Source organism: Geotrypetes seraphini, chromosome 4, assembly GCF_902459505.1.
Source record: "Geotrypetes seraphini chromosome 4, aGeoSer1.1, whole genome shotgun sequence".
Classification (NCBI taxonomy): domain Eukaryota; kingdom Metazoa; phylum Chordata; class Amphibia; order Gymnophiona; family Dermophiidae; genus Geotrypetes; species Geotrypetes seraphini.
Genome location: NC_047087.1, coordinates 256,024,427 through 256,038,289, shown reverse-complemented (window position 1 = coordinate 256,038,289; position 13,863 = coordinate 256,024,427). Strand labels below are relative to the sequence as shown.

Sequence of the window (13,863 nt, the reverse complement as noted above, 5' to 3'; positions counted from 1 at the left end):
CCCCAATACTTCTAGCTCGTTTGAGAGTAGATTCTACCAGAGAGTAACAATGAATCTGGGCCCTCTCAAATCTGAGAATTTTCTAGATATGGTATTGTGTAACCACCCTTCTTAGATACAACCTGCACCAGGGTGGGGGGGGGGGTGTACTCCCAATTCCTCACTATTGTGTCCTTAAGGATAGGGTGCAATGATACCATGACCCCTTCCTTGGGAGGAAACACAGTCCAGGACTTCTAACATCTTGGCCCTAGGCTCCTCCTCTGATTCCAACTTAAATAGGATGGCCAAAACCATCTCCTGAATAAAATCAGTGAAGGAGAGAGACTCCGGTGGAGACTTTCCTCTCCTGAGGCAGTGAGGGATCAGATAAGATGCCATAAGACACTTCCTCTCAGAAATAGTGTGGATCATCATCAACTGATTCCCAAGAGCGGTCCCAGTCAGAGTCCTTCTCCAAGTCTGAGTGGAGATGGGCTCAGCCAGCCTCTAACTGGTAGAATGACATCTACGCTTTCTTTCTAAGGCATCAAGGTGCACTCAAACCATTCGACTCCAGAGAGGCTTCCCCTCCCCCAATGTCCAATAGCAGTGGTGCATGCATCAAGGCTGGCTTCTGCGCCTTTTGAGGCACTGGCATCGGGGCTTGGTGCACAGGCTCTTGGTGAGGTTCGGAAAGAAGGGAAGGCTGTGACTGCGCAAGTGCCCTTGATACCGATGCAGCAACTACAGAAGCTGAGCCAATTCCTCTGAGGATCGCCTGGTACTGCTCATTGGAGATGGGCATCAGTAAAGGCTGGGAAACCGGTACAGGAACAGCCTGAGAAGGCGTTGGTGCCAAATTGGAAGCTGGGACCTAACTGTCTGGCAACTAGTGCATTAGCACTTCTAAAGAGGGAGAGTGATGCTCTCTGTGCTGATGCTTCTTGGGAATAGGTCACACTATATTGTCACAAATGCTTTTGAGAATGTTTGCAGCAATGGAATAACAGGGTAGCGCTATACCACGTTTTCTCTTACATACTCACCTCATCCCTGATGAAAGCTTTGAAACGGATATCACGTTGGAGAGCTGTTGCTGCAAAGCAAGCTAAGTTCATTTTCTAAAATTTGAAATGTATTTAGTAGTTTTTCTTAAAGATAAAAGGAAAATTATCAAAAGAGGAATGAAATATAAAATTAGTCTTTATTAGAAAAATATCAACAGCCAGCATGAGTCTTTCAACTGCTGGCATTCTGAAGATCCCGTGGGAATATACTAGCAAGTTTGAGTATTTCTCTGCTATGCATTTTGGTGGTATTTAGAAAATATTTGTGGGTCTTGGAAATAGGTGCATCTGATGTCCTGGTGCTCCCAGCACCATGCATAATGGGATGATTGATGTTGATGCTTCTGGGGCTCCCCCCAATGCTTGGCATCATGATCCCTCAGTGCTGATAAGGATGACATTGAACCTGTATGCAGCTTGTGTTGGATCTGATGCCAACTGGTCCTGTGGCCGCCTAACAGCGCCGATGTCAAGACAAGTGAAGACCCGCTCGATGCTGGTATACTCCTAGTGGATGTCAACACCTGGGTAGCCATTGATGCCAATGTTTCTACTGTCAATTGACTGGCCTACAAGGAGCCAAATGGCTTCTTGTGTTGGACCTGCTGAGCCCTCCAAATTCTGGTCAACATTTGAGAAAAGAGAGCATCATGGTTTGGTTCAAGTCATCCAATGTACCAATTAACTGGGTGATCTTAGTCACAGACCCGCACATACTGGGTACTTTGTTTGAAGTCATTGGGGGTCTTCCTGGACATCTTGAAAGGTATCATGGCCAAATCAAACTCCTCAATTTTGAGCTGAAAAAGGGGCGTGCTCGAGGATGGTGCTCCAGCTCAAACTGAGGTCCAGCTAGATAAAAAAAAAAAAAGGCTATAAAAACTTTAAAAAATAAATAACAGAAGTGAAGAAATTAAAATAAAAAAAGGTTATGAGGGAAAAAAGAAATTAATGTAATGTAATGTAATGTAATTTATTTCTTATATACCGCTACATCCGTTAGGTTCTAAGCGGTTTACAGAAAATATACATACCAGGTAAACCTGAAGGAAAGGTACCCCTTCACACACAATGGAAGAACTGTGACAACCATGCCTTCTCTGCTCCAACTACTGAGGGCTGCTGCTCATGCACCAGATGGAAGACACTCATGCATGTGTGGTATGGTGCAACTAGACATTTCCACATATAAGAGGGCTGGGGGTTTTTTTGTGTTTTTTTTTCAGAATCAGATGACTCCACAGGATCTGGTAATTTTTCTTTGAACATTTTTCTTTTTATAGTAGCATCCTTCACATTCAATACTTTTTTTTTGCAGCATTTCAAAAAGAATTTAAAGACTTGCAGTAGACTTTTTTGTGACATCACTTTTAGCGCTGTGGCTGTGGTGTTTTTTCACTTCATCATCTGAAGAGTACTTCTTTCTGCGCAGTTGTTCTTGCAGGGTTGGGAACATTTCAAGAGTTTCATTACTGCTCTTTCCAAGTTTAACACAAAATTCATTCATACACCTCTCTCACAGACATGTCTTCCTCATCTGCCATGATGAAATATATGGACTTCCTCTCGCTGTGACTCAACAATGAAGACTTCGGCAGTCCAACTTCAGATTCAGAAAATGTTGATGTATGAGCTTCACAAGAGCCAGCACAAGGTTGCCACGCCTACTTCTTGGAATGAAAAGCAGAGGCGGTCTCATTACCTTTCAATCAGCCCTTGTAATATGCTAGCTAAGCACTGCACCAGGCTCCATTGAAGTCACCCAGCTGTGAGAATTGAGGCCCGCTTGTCCTCGGAGAAATATATGTACACTCAGACAAAAAAACAGGTTTAAAATTCAAGAGCACTTGTGTGTTTACGTTTATAAAAATCTTTACATACCGCATATACAGCCACATATACAGCCAAAAAGGATCAAAGCGGTTTACAATATAACTCAATCAAATTTATGAAAAGAACTCCATTTAAATAGGAAAGAAAAAGAAAAGGAAAGAAAATAACATTTCTAATACATAATATCCTATTACATCCAAAATAACAAATGAAACTAAAAAATTAATTAGTACAAATTAAAAATTATAAAAATATATAAAGGCAGACTGCAGTCCCGAGTTCAGCTCATCAATTTAAAAAGGCCATTTGAAAAAAAAAAATATGCCTTTAGACGTCTTTTAAAATTTTGAAATGATTTTTCCTTTCTTAATTCCACAGGCAAGCTGTTCCATAATATTGGGACTAAATTAAAAAAAAAAAAAAAGCACAATTTCTAGTCATGATGAGCCTTTGAAATATGGGGAACAACTTATTATTCAAAGATCTTAATAAACACCTAGGTGCATAAAACAACACCAGGTTAGAAAGATATGATGGTTGTAACTCAAACAATGCTCTATGTGCTAACATCAAAATCTTAAATTTGATCCTAAATTCCATTGGTAGCCAGTGGAATTTCAAATACAAAGGAGTTACATGATTATGGATATGTGCATGGCCTAACAACCGAATCGCAGCCTTTTGTACTGTTTGTAAGCGTTTAAATTGCCCTGCTGTTATTCCTGCATATACTAGATTGTGGTTGGCAGCAGGTAGTTTTAAAGAAATTTCCAGCAGTTATATGGTCAATAGGTGACATTTCAAAATGACTGGGAGTGCCAACCACAATACAAATTACCCTTTCCTAGATGAAATGGAATTTGCTCAATATTGGTGGTGCTCATCACCCAATGTATCTGGCTCCTATGTGGCCAACCGTTACTTGCATAAGTTGTGCTACAGGCAATGTTATCTGTTTTAAATTGGGACGGGCCAAAAGTTATATATAGAGTGACAAAATAAAATTCAGATACAGTCCATCTAATTTATGAATTAAGTCTGAACACAGTCCATCTAATTTATGAATTAAGTCTGAACACAGAAATAGCAGTTATGCATATCTTCAAATGGATAACTTATTAAGTTGTGTTGATAGTACTGCTGAATACTGACCTTAAAATTCCCAATAAAATCAGATTTAAAAAACCAAAAACTGATCAGTATCCTGGAAATACTTATTTAAACACTTGAGTTGATATTCAAAAGGTTTGTACTGCTTACTTCTGGAGTTAGCTAGAAAAACACTGGCAGTTAAATCTTTCCATACCATCTCACTGGCTATATTTTGTCTAGGCAAATTGTTGCAAACACAAAATTTATCTGGATAAAGAGAAGCAGTACTGGCAGCAGGGCTAAATTCTAGCTGATTAGAACTTATACGCCAATAAATCTAGGATTAATGGCTGTCCCAAAGTTATACAAATTTACAAAACTGTGCTAACGGTTTAAGCAATGGCCGTGGCGGTAACAGCTCCGATGTGCAGTTTTCTAAAAGGGTGAGTTACTTGGATATATTCAGCAGAACAACTTACTTGGGTTAAGCTCCACTGAATATCTGGATAAAGTTATCTGAATAACTTTTCTTCTCAGTGGCCTTTTATTTTTTTTTTCTTAAAAAGCATATCTAAAAAGCTGAATTCTAGGATTATACCTACCGCATTTAAGTTTTTTTCATTATATCCAGATATAGCAAAGAAGACATTTTTGCAGAGCTCCTCCAGAATTACATGGTCACAAAAGTGGGTAGCTAGCCACTTTATCAAGATAGACTGTGGAAAGAAGTCCTTCTTGCCAAATATTGCCTACAAAAAGTACAAAGACTATAATCACCAACACATTGAAAAAAATCTTTCCCTGTTTCTAGCCAACAGTCTGTGCTGCTCCTTTTTCTCTTAAAGGCACTTTGAATGGCTCAGGTGATCTTCACCAACCTCTGGACTAATGGAGCATTTCCTCCCAAACATGCAATTAGTACTACCCATTGGTGGGCTTGTCTTTTTCTCCCTGGGACTGAGCATTTCACAAGTGCCAGCCCACTAATAAAATAGCTATTTATGTCTGTTTACATATAAAACCATACGCTTCAAGTTTCTTTTCAGTTATATTATTTATCACACCTATAGTAATTATGATTAGAGATGAATAATTTTAAGAAATTCAGCTAGTGATGTCAAAGAGTTTTTTTATAGCACTGATTGTTGCTAGCTAAATTAGACCCAGATGTTCAATTCCAGGCCAGGGTTCGGGCACCAAAACCTAATATCCAGGTATGAGCTAACTTCTCCTGGTAGCCAGCACTTATGCGGGTCCAGGCCAATATTCTGCTGGGATCCACATATGGAGATTTATAAGGGCTACTAGGTTCATAGACAGTAACGCGCGCCGACAACTGAGCGCAAGACGGAGGCGCGCGCTGAAGAAAAAGACTGTTTTTAGGGGCTGCGACGGGGGGGTTTTGTTGGGGAGCCCCCTCCACTTTACTTAATACAGATCGCGGCGGCGTTGTGGGGGGCTTGGGGGGTTGTAACCCCCCACATTTTAGTGAAAACGTAACTTTTTCCCTAAAAACAGGGAAAAAGTTAAGTTTTCAGTAAAATGTGGGGGTTACAACCCCCCACAACGCGGCGCGATCTGTATAAAGAAAAGTGGGGGGGGCGTCACGTGCCTGCTCTCAAGATGGCTGCTTAGCGATCTTGCTCTGCTTCAGCCCGCTCCAATAAAAACATTTTTAAGCCTCATCAAGTCCCGTACAGGTCAGTGCCTTACCGCCTTAGACGCCGGAATGTCTTCCAAGTCGGCGAAACCCGAAACCGCCGCTTCTACAGGCACCCCTGCTGTGCACAACGCGTCTAAGCGTTCTAAACATGAACCGCCGTCTCCTATCAAGGCCTCCACATCCGGCTCCGCAGAGCATGGCGCCTCAATTGCCGCCGACCTGCACATCCTCCGTGACCTAATGCAGGAGAATTTGGCCGCAACAGCTGACATTAAAAATGAAATTGGCAACATCATGGCACAGTTAAAACAGCACAATGCCCGCATTGACCTCACGGAAGAACGTTTGGCGGCCCATGACTCTCAGTATCTGGATCTTCAAAGAGAACTTCGCAAGGTGTCCCTACTTCAAAATGACCTGGAGGACATTTCTAATCGTATGCGCCGGAACAACGTGCGTTTAATTGGCCTCCCGGAAAATACAGAGGGTAAGAACATGGTAGATTTCCTTCACACTTTTATTCCTACCATATTGAAAATCCAGTTTGCACCCTCCTTAGAAATAGAGCGCGCTCACAGAGTGCCTTCAGGCCCTCCGGTCCCCTCCAAACCGCCGAGGCCCATTGTTCTCAAAGTGCTTCGCTATCCACAAACACTACAGATCCTTCAAGCGGCAAAGGCTAACCCGTCCTTGACAGTGGAAGGCAAGCGAATACTATTTCTTCCGGACCTGTCTAAACCTTCAGCGCAAAAACGCAAAGCCTTCCTATCCATGCGGCCCCATCTCAAAAGCATCGGCGCACAATATGGGCTGTTTTACCCAGCACGCATGAGAATAACATACCGCAATACCACAAAAAATTTTGATGATCCTCTGGAACTACAAAAATTTTTGGATGACAACGCCAGTGATATGACCTGACCTGTTTAAACTACTACATCCTGTTTTTCTTCTTGGGGCTCAATATCTTTATACTCTTTTGGGCTGGGAGTGAGCTCTATGAGCGCATCTTGTCAGCACGCGATCCCATTTTTGGATCCTTATTTGTTTCTGGTTCCTGTACGCACTCAGCATGAATCGTTGTTCTTTTTATTGGTTTTTGCCCTCCCTCCTTCCTTCCTTTTTTGTTTCCCTGCTTTGGAGTCCTTCTCTTTTTGCTTCCACAAATGGATTTGAACTGTTATCTACATCTGCACCCACAGAGTTCCATATCTCATCCTATGATGTTCTTTTCATCCTCACATGGTTAACATAAATGTCGTTTCCCTTAATGTTAAGGGTATCTCTAATCCAATTAAGAGGAAAAAATCCTTCACTATTTTAAGAACATAAGAACATAAGAACTGCCTTCTCCGGATCAGACCTTCGGTCCATCAAGTCCGGCGATCCGCACACGCGGAGGCCCTGCCAGGTGTACACCTGGCGTAATTTATATTCCACCATATCCTTATATGCCTCTCTTAAGGAGATATGCATCTAGTTTGCTCTTGAAGCCTAGGACGGTAGATTCCGCAATAATCTCCTCTGGGAGAGCATTCCAGGTGTCAACCACTCTCTGAGTGAAGCAGAACTTCCTGACATTAGTCCTGAACCTGTCCCCCCTTAGCTTCATTACATGTCCTCTAGTCCGTGTCAAATTGGACAATGTAAATAATCTTCTCTGCTCTATTTTGTCGATTCCTTTCAGTATTTTGAAGGTCTCGATCATATCCCCACGCAGTCTCCTTTTCTCAAGGGAGAACAATCCTAGTGTTATAAGTCTGTCCTCGTATTCCAGTTTCTCCATACCCTTCACCAGTTTTGTTGCTCGTCTCTGCACCCTCTCCAGCAGTTTTATATCCTTCTTTAGGTAGGGAGACCAATGTTGGACGCAGTATTCCAAGTGTGGTCTGACCATTGCCCTATAAAGCGGCATTATAACTTTCTCCGATCTACTCGAGATTCCTTTCTTTATCATGCCCAACATTCTATTTGCCTTCTTTGCCGCTGCCGCGCATTGTGCCGACGGCTTCAGGGTTCTGTCTATCAGCACACCCAGGTCCTTTTCTTGTTCACTCTTCCCCAGAGTTGCACCTGACATTGTATACTCGTATTCCTTATTTTTATTGCCTAAATGCATTACCTTGCATTTCTCCACATTGAATTTCATCTGCCATTTCTCCGCCCATGTTTCTAACTGACACAAGTCGCTCTGGAGTTTCTCTCTATCATCCTGCGATCTGATTGCCCGGCATAGTTTTGTATCGTCTGCAAACTTGATGATCTCACTGGATGTTCCTTCCTCTAGGTCATTGATATAAATATTAAAAAGGATCGGCCCAAGTACCGAGCCCTGGGGCACACCACTAGTCACTTTCTCCCAGTCGGAGAACTTCCCATTTATGCCCACTCTCTGCTTTCGGTTTTCCAGCCATTTGCCTATCCATCTTTGTATATCCCCCTCTATGCCATGGCTATGTAGTTTCCTGAGAAGTCTTTCGTGTGGAACTTTGTCAAACGCTTTCTGGAAGTCCAAATATATTATGTCCACCGGCTTCCCACTATCGATTTGCTCGTTCACGGTCTCAAAAAATTGGAGTAAATTAGTCAAACATGATTTCCCTTTCCTGAATCCATGTTGACTGGGTTTCATTAAGTCATATGCGTCCAAGTGCCGGACTATGCTATCCTTGATCAGTGCTTCAACCATCTTGCCAGGGACAGACGTAAGACTCACAGGTCTATAGTTGCCCGGTTCCCCTCTCGATCCTTTTTTGAAAATTGGGGTGACGTTCGCTATCCTCCAGTCGTCCGGTATCTGTCCAGTTCTGATTGTCAGGTTTGCAAGTTTTTGCAATAACTCTCCGATTTCAACCTTCAATTCCTTTAAGACTCTCGGATGAATCCCATCCGGTCCAGGGGATTTGTCGCTTTTAAGTTTGTCGATCTGATAGTATATCTGGTCTAAGTCCACTTCAACTGTGGTGAGGCTGTCTTCTATTTCTCCTGCAAACACTTTCTCCGCTTCAGGTATTGTTGAGGTGTCCTCCTTCGTAAAGACGGACGCAAAGAAGGAATTTAGTTTGTCTGCGATTTGTTTATCTTCCTTGACGTACCCTTTTCTTCCCTGGTCGTCCAGGGGTCCCACTGCCTCTTTTGCAGGTTTTTTCCCTTTCACGTATCTAAAGAAGGGCTTGAAGTTTTTGGCCTCCTGGGCTATTTTTTCCTCATATTCCTGTTTTGCATTCCTCACCGCCTTGTGACATTTCTTCTGATCATCTTTATGTTTGTTCCAGGCTTCGGTTGTCTTTATGCATTTCCATTTTTTGAAAGAGTCCTTCTTTTCTTTTATGGCTTCCTTCACCTGTATGGTAAGCCATGCCGGTTCTCTTTTGCTCTTTGTTCTCCGATCTTTGGAAATCTTCGGAATGTAGAGATCTTGTGCTTCTGTGATAGTATTTTTCAGTAGTGTCCATGCCTGATCAACCGTTTCAAGTTTGTCCATCATCTTCTCGAGTCGTTTTTCTACCATGGCTCTCATGCTATCGTATTTACCCTTTTTAAAGTTCAAGGTGGTGGTTAAGGTTTTGGCATGTTTCCCTTTCCTGATGTGTAGTTTAAAGTTGATTACATTATGATCACTCGTTCCCAGTGGAACTATGACTTCCACTTCTGTTATCGGTCCCGTGAGGCCATTTAGGACCAAGTCCAAGGTGGCGTTGCCTCTTGTCGGCTCTTTTACCATTTGTTCCAGGAAGCAATCCCCTAGCACCTCCAGGAACTTGGCTTCCTTGCCGCAGTTGGAGGTTGCTAGTTTCCAGTCTATCCCTGGGAAATTGAAGTCTCCCAATATAATTACATTGCCTGTCTTGCATTCTTGTTTGATTTCCTCCATCATTTCTGCGTCAGTTTCCTCCGCCTGTCCTGGTGGACGATAGTAAAGGCCAATTTTCGTATCTGCGCCATATTGACCAGGAATTTTGATCCAGAGTGACTCAAGCTTCTCTTTCCTTTCTGTTTTAACCATTTCAACAGAATCTATCCCCTCCTTAACATATAGAGCAATACCTCCACCTTTCTGCCCTATTCGATCTCTTCTATACAGTTTGTATCCCTGTAGTACTGTGTCCCATTTGTTTTCTTCATTCCACCATGTTTCTGTTATGCCAATGATATCCAATATGTCACGTCTTGCTATTGTCTCTAGTTCCCCCATTTTGTTACCCAGACTTCTAGCATTTGTATACATACATCTAAGTTCTCTTCGTGTTACCTTTTTGGACCTTCTACTCTTGGCCGTCCCTGTAGCTTCAATTTTGGTATCCTTTACTGCTCCTGTGTTATCACCCTTTTTTGCTGTGTGGTCGTCCCCTCCTATGTCTGAGTTGTCCCTTCCTGCTTTTTCTCCCTTATTGGCTGTGAGGTCGTCTTCTCTTGTGTAGGTGTAGTTGTCCTTGGCTTCTTCGTCGGGGCATCCTGCTATCCGTACCATCGACCGGTGGTCGACTGTCGGCTTTCCCCTATCTTTCAGTTTAAAGCCTTCTCGATTGCCTTCTTCATGTTGCCTGCCAAAACTCTTGCTCCTTCCTTGTTGAGGTGTAGTCCGTCCTTTCTGTAGTACTTGCTTTTTCCCCAGAACGCCGTCCAGTTGCGCACGAAGTCGAAGCCTTCTTCTTCGCACCATCGTCTCATCCAGGCGTTGATTACTTGCAATTCCCCTTGTCTCTTTCCATCCGCTCTTGGTACTGGGAGGATCTCGGAGAAGGCCACCTTCACCTCCCTGATCTTCAGTTGTCTTCCGAGAAAGCGGAGCTGGCCCTTCAGCTCTTCCCTGTCATACTTCCGCCCGCTCACATCATTTGTCCCCACGTGGATAAGTACAGCGGTGTCCTCTCCCCCTGCTCCATCTATGATCCTGGAGATCCTGTTGGTCACATCCTTCACTCTTGCTCCAGGCAGACAGGTGACAACTCTGTCCTCTCTTCCTCCTGCGGTGTAGCTGTCCACATGTCGTATGATGGAGTCGCCTACGATGATCCCCATCTTCTTTATTCGGGAGTTCCTTGGGGGGCGTTGGTCCACGTCCTTGGAGTAGGGCCAGTCTTCCTTCTCCAATGATACTCTTGAAATTGTTTCCTGTTCTTTGGGTGGGGCGATGTCTTCCTGTGGTCTCACTATTCCTCCTGGTGTGCGGTTGTCTCCTACCTCGTCTTCGGTTTCTTCTGTGTTTGCATGGGTGTCTTCTCTCCTCACATCGGTTTCCTGAGTTTCCTGAGTACTCTCTACATGGTGCTGATGAGCTTCCTCTATGAACATTTCTAGTTCCTTGACATCGTCGTTTGGGCTGTACTCCACTAGAATCTTCTCCTGTGCTCGGATTCTGTCTTCGAGTTCCATCACTGTTCCTTCCAGTAGTCTTACCTGATATTTCAAGCTATCCATCTCCATGCATCGATTGCAAATGTATGCCTGGATCCCCGAAGGGAGGTAGTCATACATATTGCAGCCGATACAGAAGACCGGAAAGCTCACCTTCTGACTTCCTTGGGCTTCCATTTCTTGCTTCCCTTGTGTGTGCTTGTGTCCCTTGCCTGCTGCTTCGTTATGTTGCTTGCCTTGCTGTCTCTTTTGTGTGTGCTGTCTCCGTTCTACTTCACCTTGATTGTATATGTGGGTTTGTTCCTTTGGCGTCTGTCTCTTCCTTACCTTCTGTGTTTGTCGCTTCCTTTCTTGTGTGTGCTACCTGTGTTCTACCTTTGTCTTGTGTGCTGCCTTTGCTCTAGCTTTTCTTCCTGTAGCTTGTTTTTGTTTGTTCCTTCTGCGCCCGCTTCTTCCTTACCTTTCAGTCCTTTCTTGATGTTCTTGGTGTAGTAACTTGGCCCTTCTTGAGGCCTTCGCCGGGCGCCGAACGGCTGGGCGCCGTTGGCTCCTCCCCTTTCAAGGGGGAGTCCGGCGCAGCCTCTGACGCGGTGGGGGTGGGCGGAGCGAACTCTCGCCGCTTCCCCGAGCCTCCTGGTTTCTGTCTCGCCGCTTCCCCTGCTGTGTTCGGCCCGACGCTGCTCCTCTCTCCGGCCGGAACACAGAGAACCCTGACGCTGGTCTTCTCCTCTCCTCTGCCGCGTGTGCCGCGCTGGCTCCTCCCCTTTCAAGGGGGAGTCCGGCGCAGCCTCTGACGCGGTGGGGGTGGGCGGAGCGAACTCTCGCCGCTTCCCCGAGCCTCCTGGTTTCTGTCTCGCCGCTTCCCCTGCTGTGTTCGGCCCGACGCTGCTCCTCTCTCCGGCCGGAACACAGAGAACCCTGACGCTGGTCTTCTCCTCTCCTCTGCCGCGTGTGCCGCGCTGACTCCTCCCCTTTCAAGGGGGAGTCCGGCGCAGCCTCTGACGCGGTGGGGGTGGGCGGAGCGAACTCTCGCCGCTTCCCCGAGCCTCCTGGTTTCTGTCTCGCCGCTTCCCCTGCTGTGTTCGGCCCGACGCTGCTCCTCTCTCCGGCCGGAACACAGAGAACCCTGACGCTGGTCTTCTCCTCTCCTCTGCCCTAAGCATCTTGGAGCGGACATATGCCTGATTCAGGAATCCCATCTTAGTATTGAAGAAGCACAGAAACTCTCTGGAGGCTGGATACAACACTGCTTTGCCGCTCCGGCTTCTGGGAAGAAAAATGGTGTTATCACTCTGCTCAGCAAATCCCTCAACTTCCAACTTTCCTCTCACAAATTTGACCCTAATGGACGCTGGTCCTTTCTTGACGGATCCATTGATGGAAAATCTCTGAAACTTTTCAACATATACGCTCCTAATGCTGATGACCCTTCCTTTTTTCAATCTTTCCACACTATTTGTAACTCTTCCTTGTCAACTGACACCATACTCGCTGGGGACTTCAACTTTCCCTTGGACCCATTCATTGACAGATCCTCACACTGTCGTCCTTCCAAACTCAGAGTCAGATCATCGGTCACCAGCCTGATGTCAACTTATGGATGGTCCGACATTTGGAGGATATTCCACCCTACCTCAAAAGACTTTACGTTCTACTCTGCGCCTCATCACTCATTCTCAAGGATTGACTACATCATGGGTTCTAAGGACATTGTTACCATCACCACCTCTGCCAAAATTCATGATATCACTATTTCGGACCATGCTGCTGTTTCTTGTTCTTTGAACTGGTCTAACCTTCCTAAATCAAGACAATGGAGATTGAACAACTTTCTTTTACAAGATGACTCTTTTATTTCCCACATCAAGCATGAATCTCAGATCTTCTTCTTCAACAACCTCTCCTCTGTTTCTGATTTTTCCCTTGTCTGGGAATCTTATAAAGCCTGGCTGCGAGGAGAATCGATCAGCTTTGCCGCTTCTCTCCTTAAACAAAAGAAATCAACCCTCCACCAACTTGAATCTGACATTCATATTTATGAAACTCAACTTTACCACCAATTTGATTCCACCGCTTACAAGAAGTTGCAACAATTGAAATTTCAGTATAATGAAATTTTTAGTTCTCTTGCCTCTGCCTCAATATTTCGACGCTCTGCAACATATTATGCATCCTCTAATAAATCTGGACATCTCCTGGCCACATATCTCAAAGGTAAGCGTTCTAAACAACGGATCACTCATATCAAAACCGCTACTGGCCACCTTCATACTACTACAAAGGACATTTTGGAAGACTTCCGCACCTTTTATGAAAATTTGTACACCTCCGAATCTTCCTCATCAGAACTCCACATCACGGAATTTCTACATTCTCTGAATCTGCCTTCTCTCACTGCCTCTCAACAGCAATCCCTGAGTCGTCCCTTGTCTCTAGAAGAAATCACTAAAGCTGTCTCTTCGCTCCCTTCTGCTAAAGCTCCTGGTCCAGATGGTCTTCCTTCTGAATTTTACAAATCTCTCTCCACTTTTCTATTGCCGCACCTACTTACCTACTTTCAACATTTAATTGACTCTCCTGACAGCCTTCATCGTTTTTTAGAAGCAAACATCATCCTTCTGCCAAAGCCGAATCGTGATCCTCAACTGGTGAAGAATTATCGTCCTATTTCACTTCTAAACTTGGATTACAAAATCTTTGCTAAACTCTTGGTTTTGCGATTGGAAACAGTCATGCCCAGCTTGATTCATAAAGATCAGGTGGGCTTCATGAAAGGACGTTATGGTGCCGATAATACTAGACTCTTATGTCATATCCTCCACTCCACCCTGTCAGACACCAACTCCTCAGCTATAGTTTCCCTGGATG

At 44.5% G+C, this 13,863-nt stretch overlaps 1 protein-coding gene across 3 annotated transcripts in view; it reads right to left on the bottom strand.

Moving 5' to 3' along the window:
• The window catches only part of LOC117358694 (lysosomal acid lipase/cholesteryl ester hydrolase-like), a 76,504-nt gene that overhangs the window by 23,375 nt on the left and 39,266 nt on the right, over positions 1 to 13,863 (bottom strand). For all 3 annotated transcript variants that reach the window (XM_033940224.1, XM_033940222.1, XM_033940223.1), the window contains exon 7: positions 4,577 to 4,723. In XM_033940224.1, coding sequence (XP_033796115.1) covers positions 4,577 to 4,723 — 147 coding nt within the window. The remainder of the gene's footprint in view (positions 1 to 4,576; positions 4,724 to 13,863) is intronic.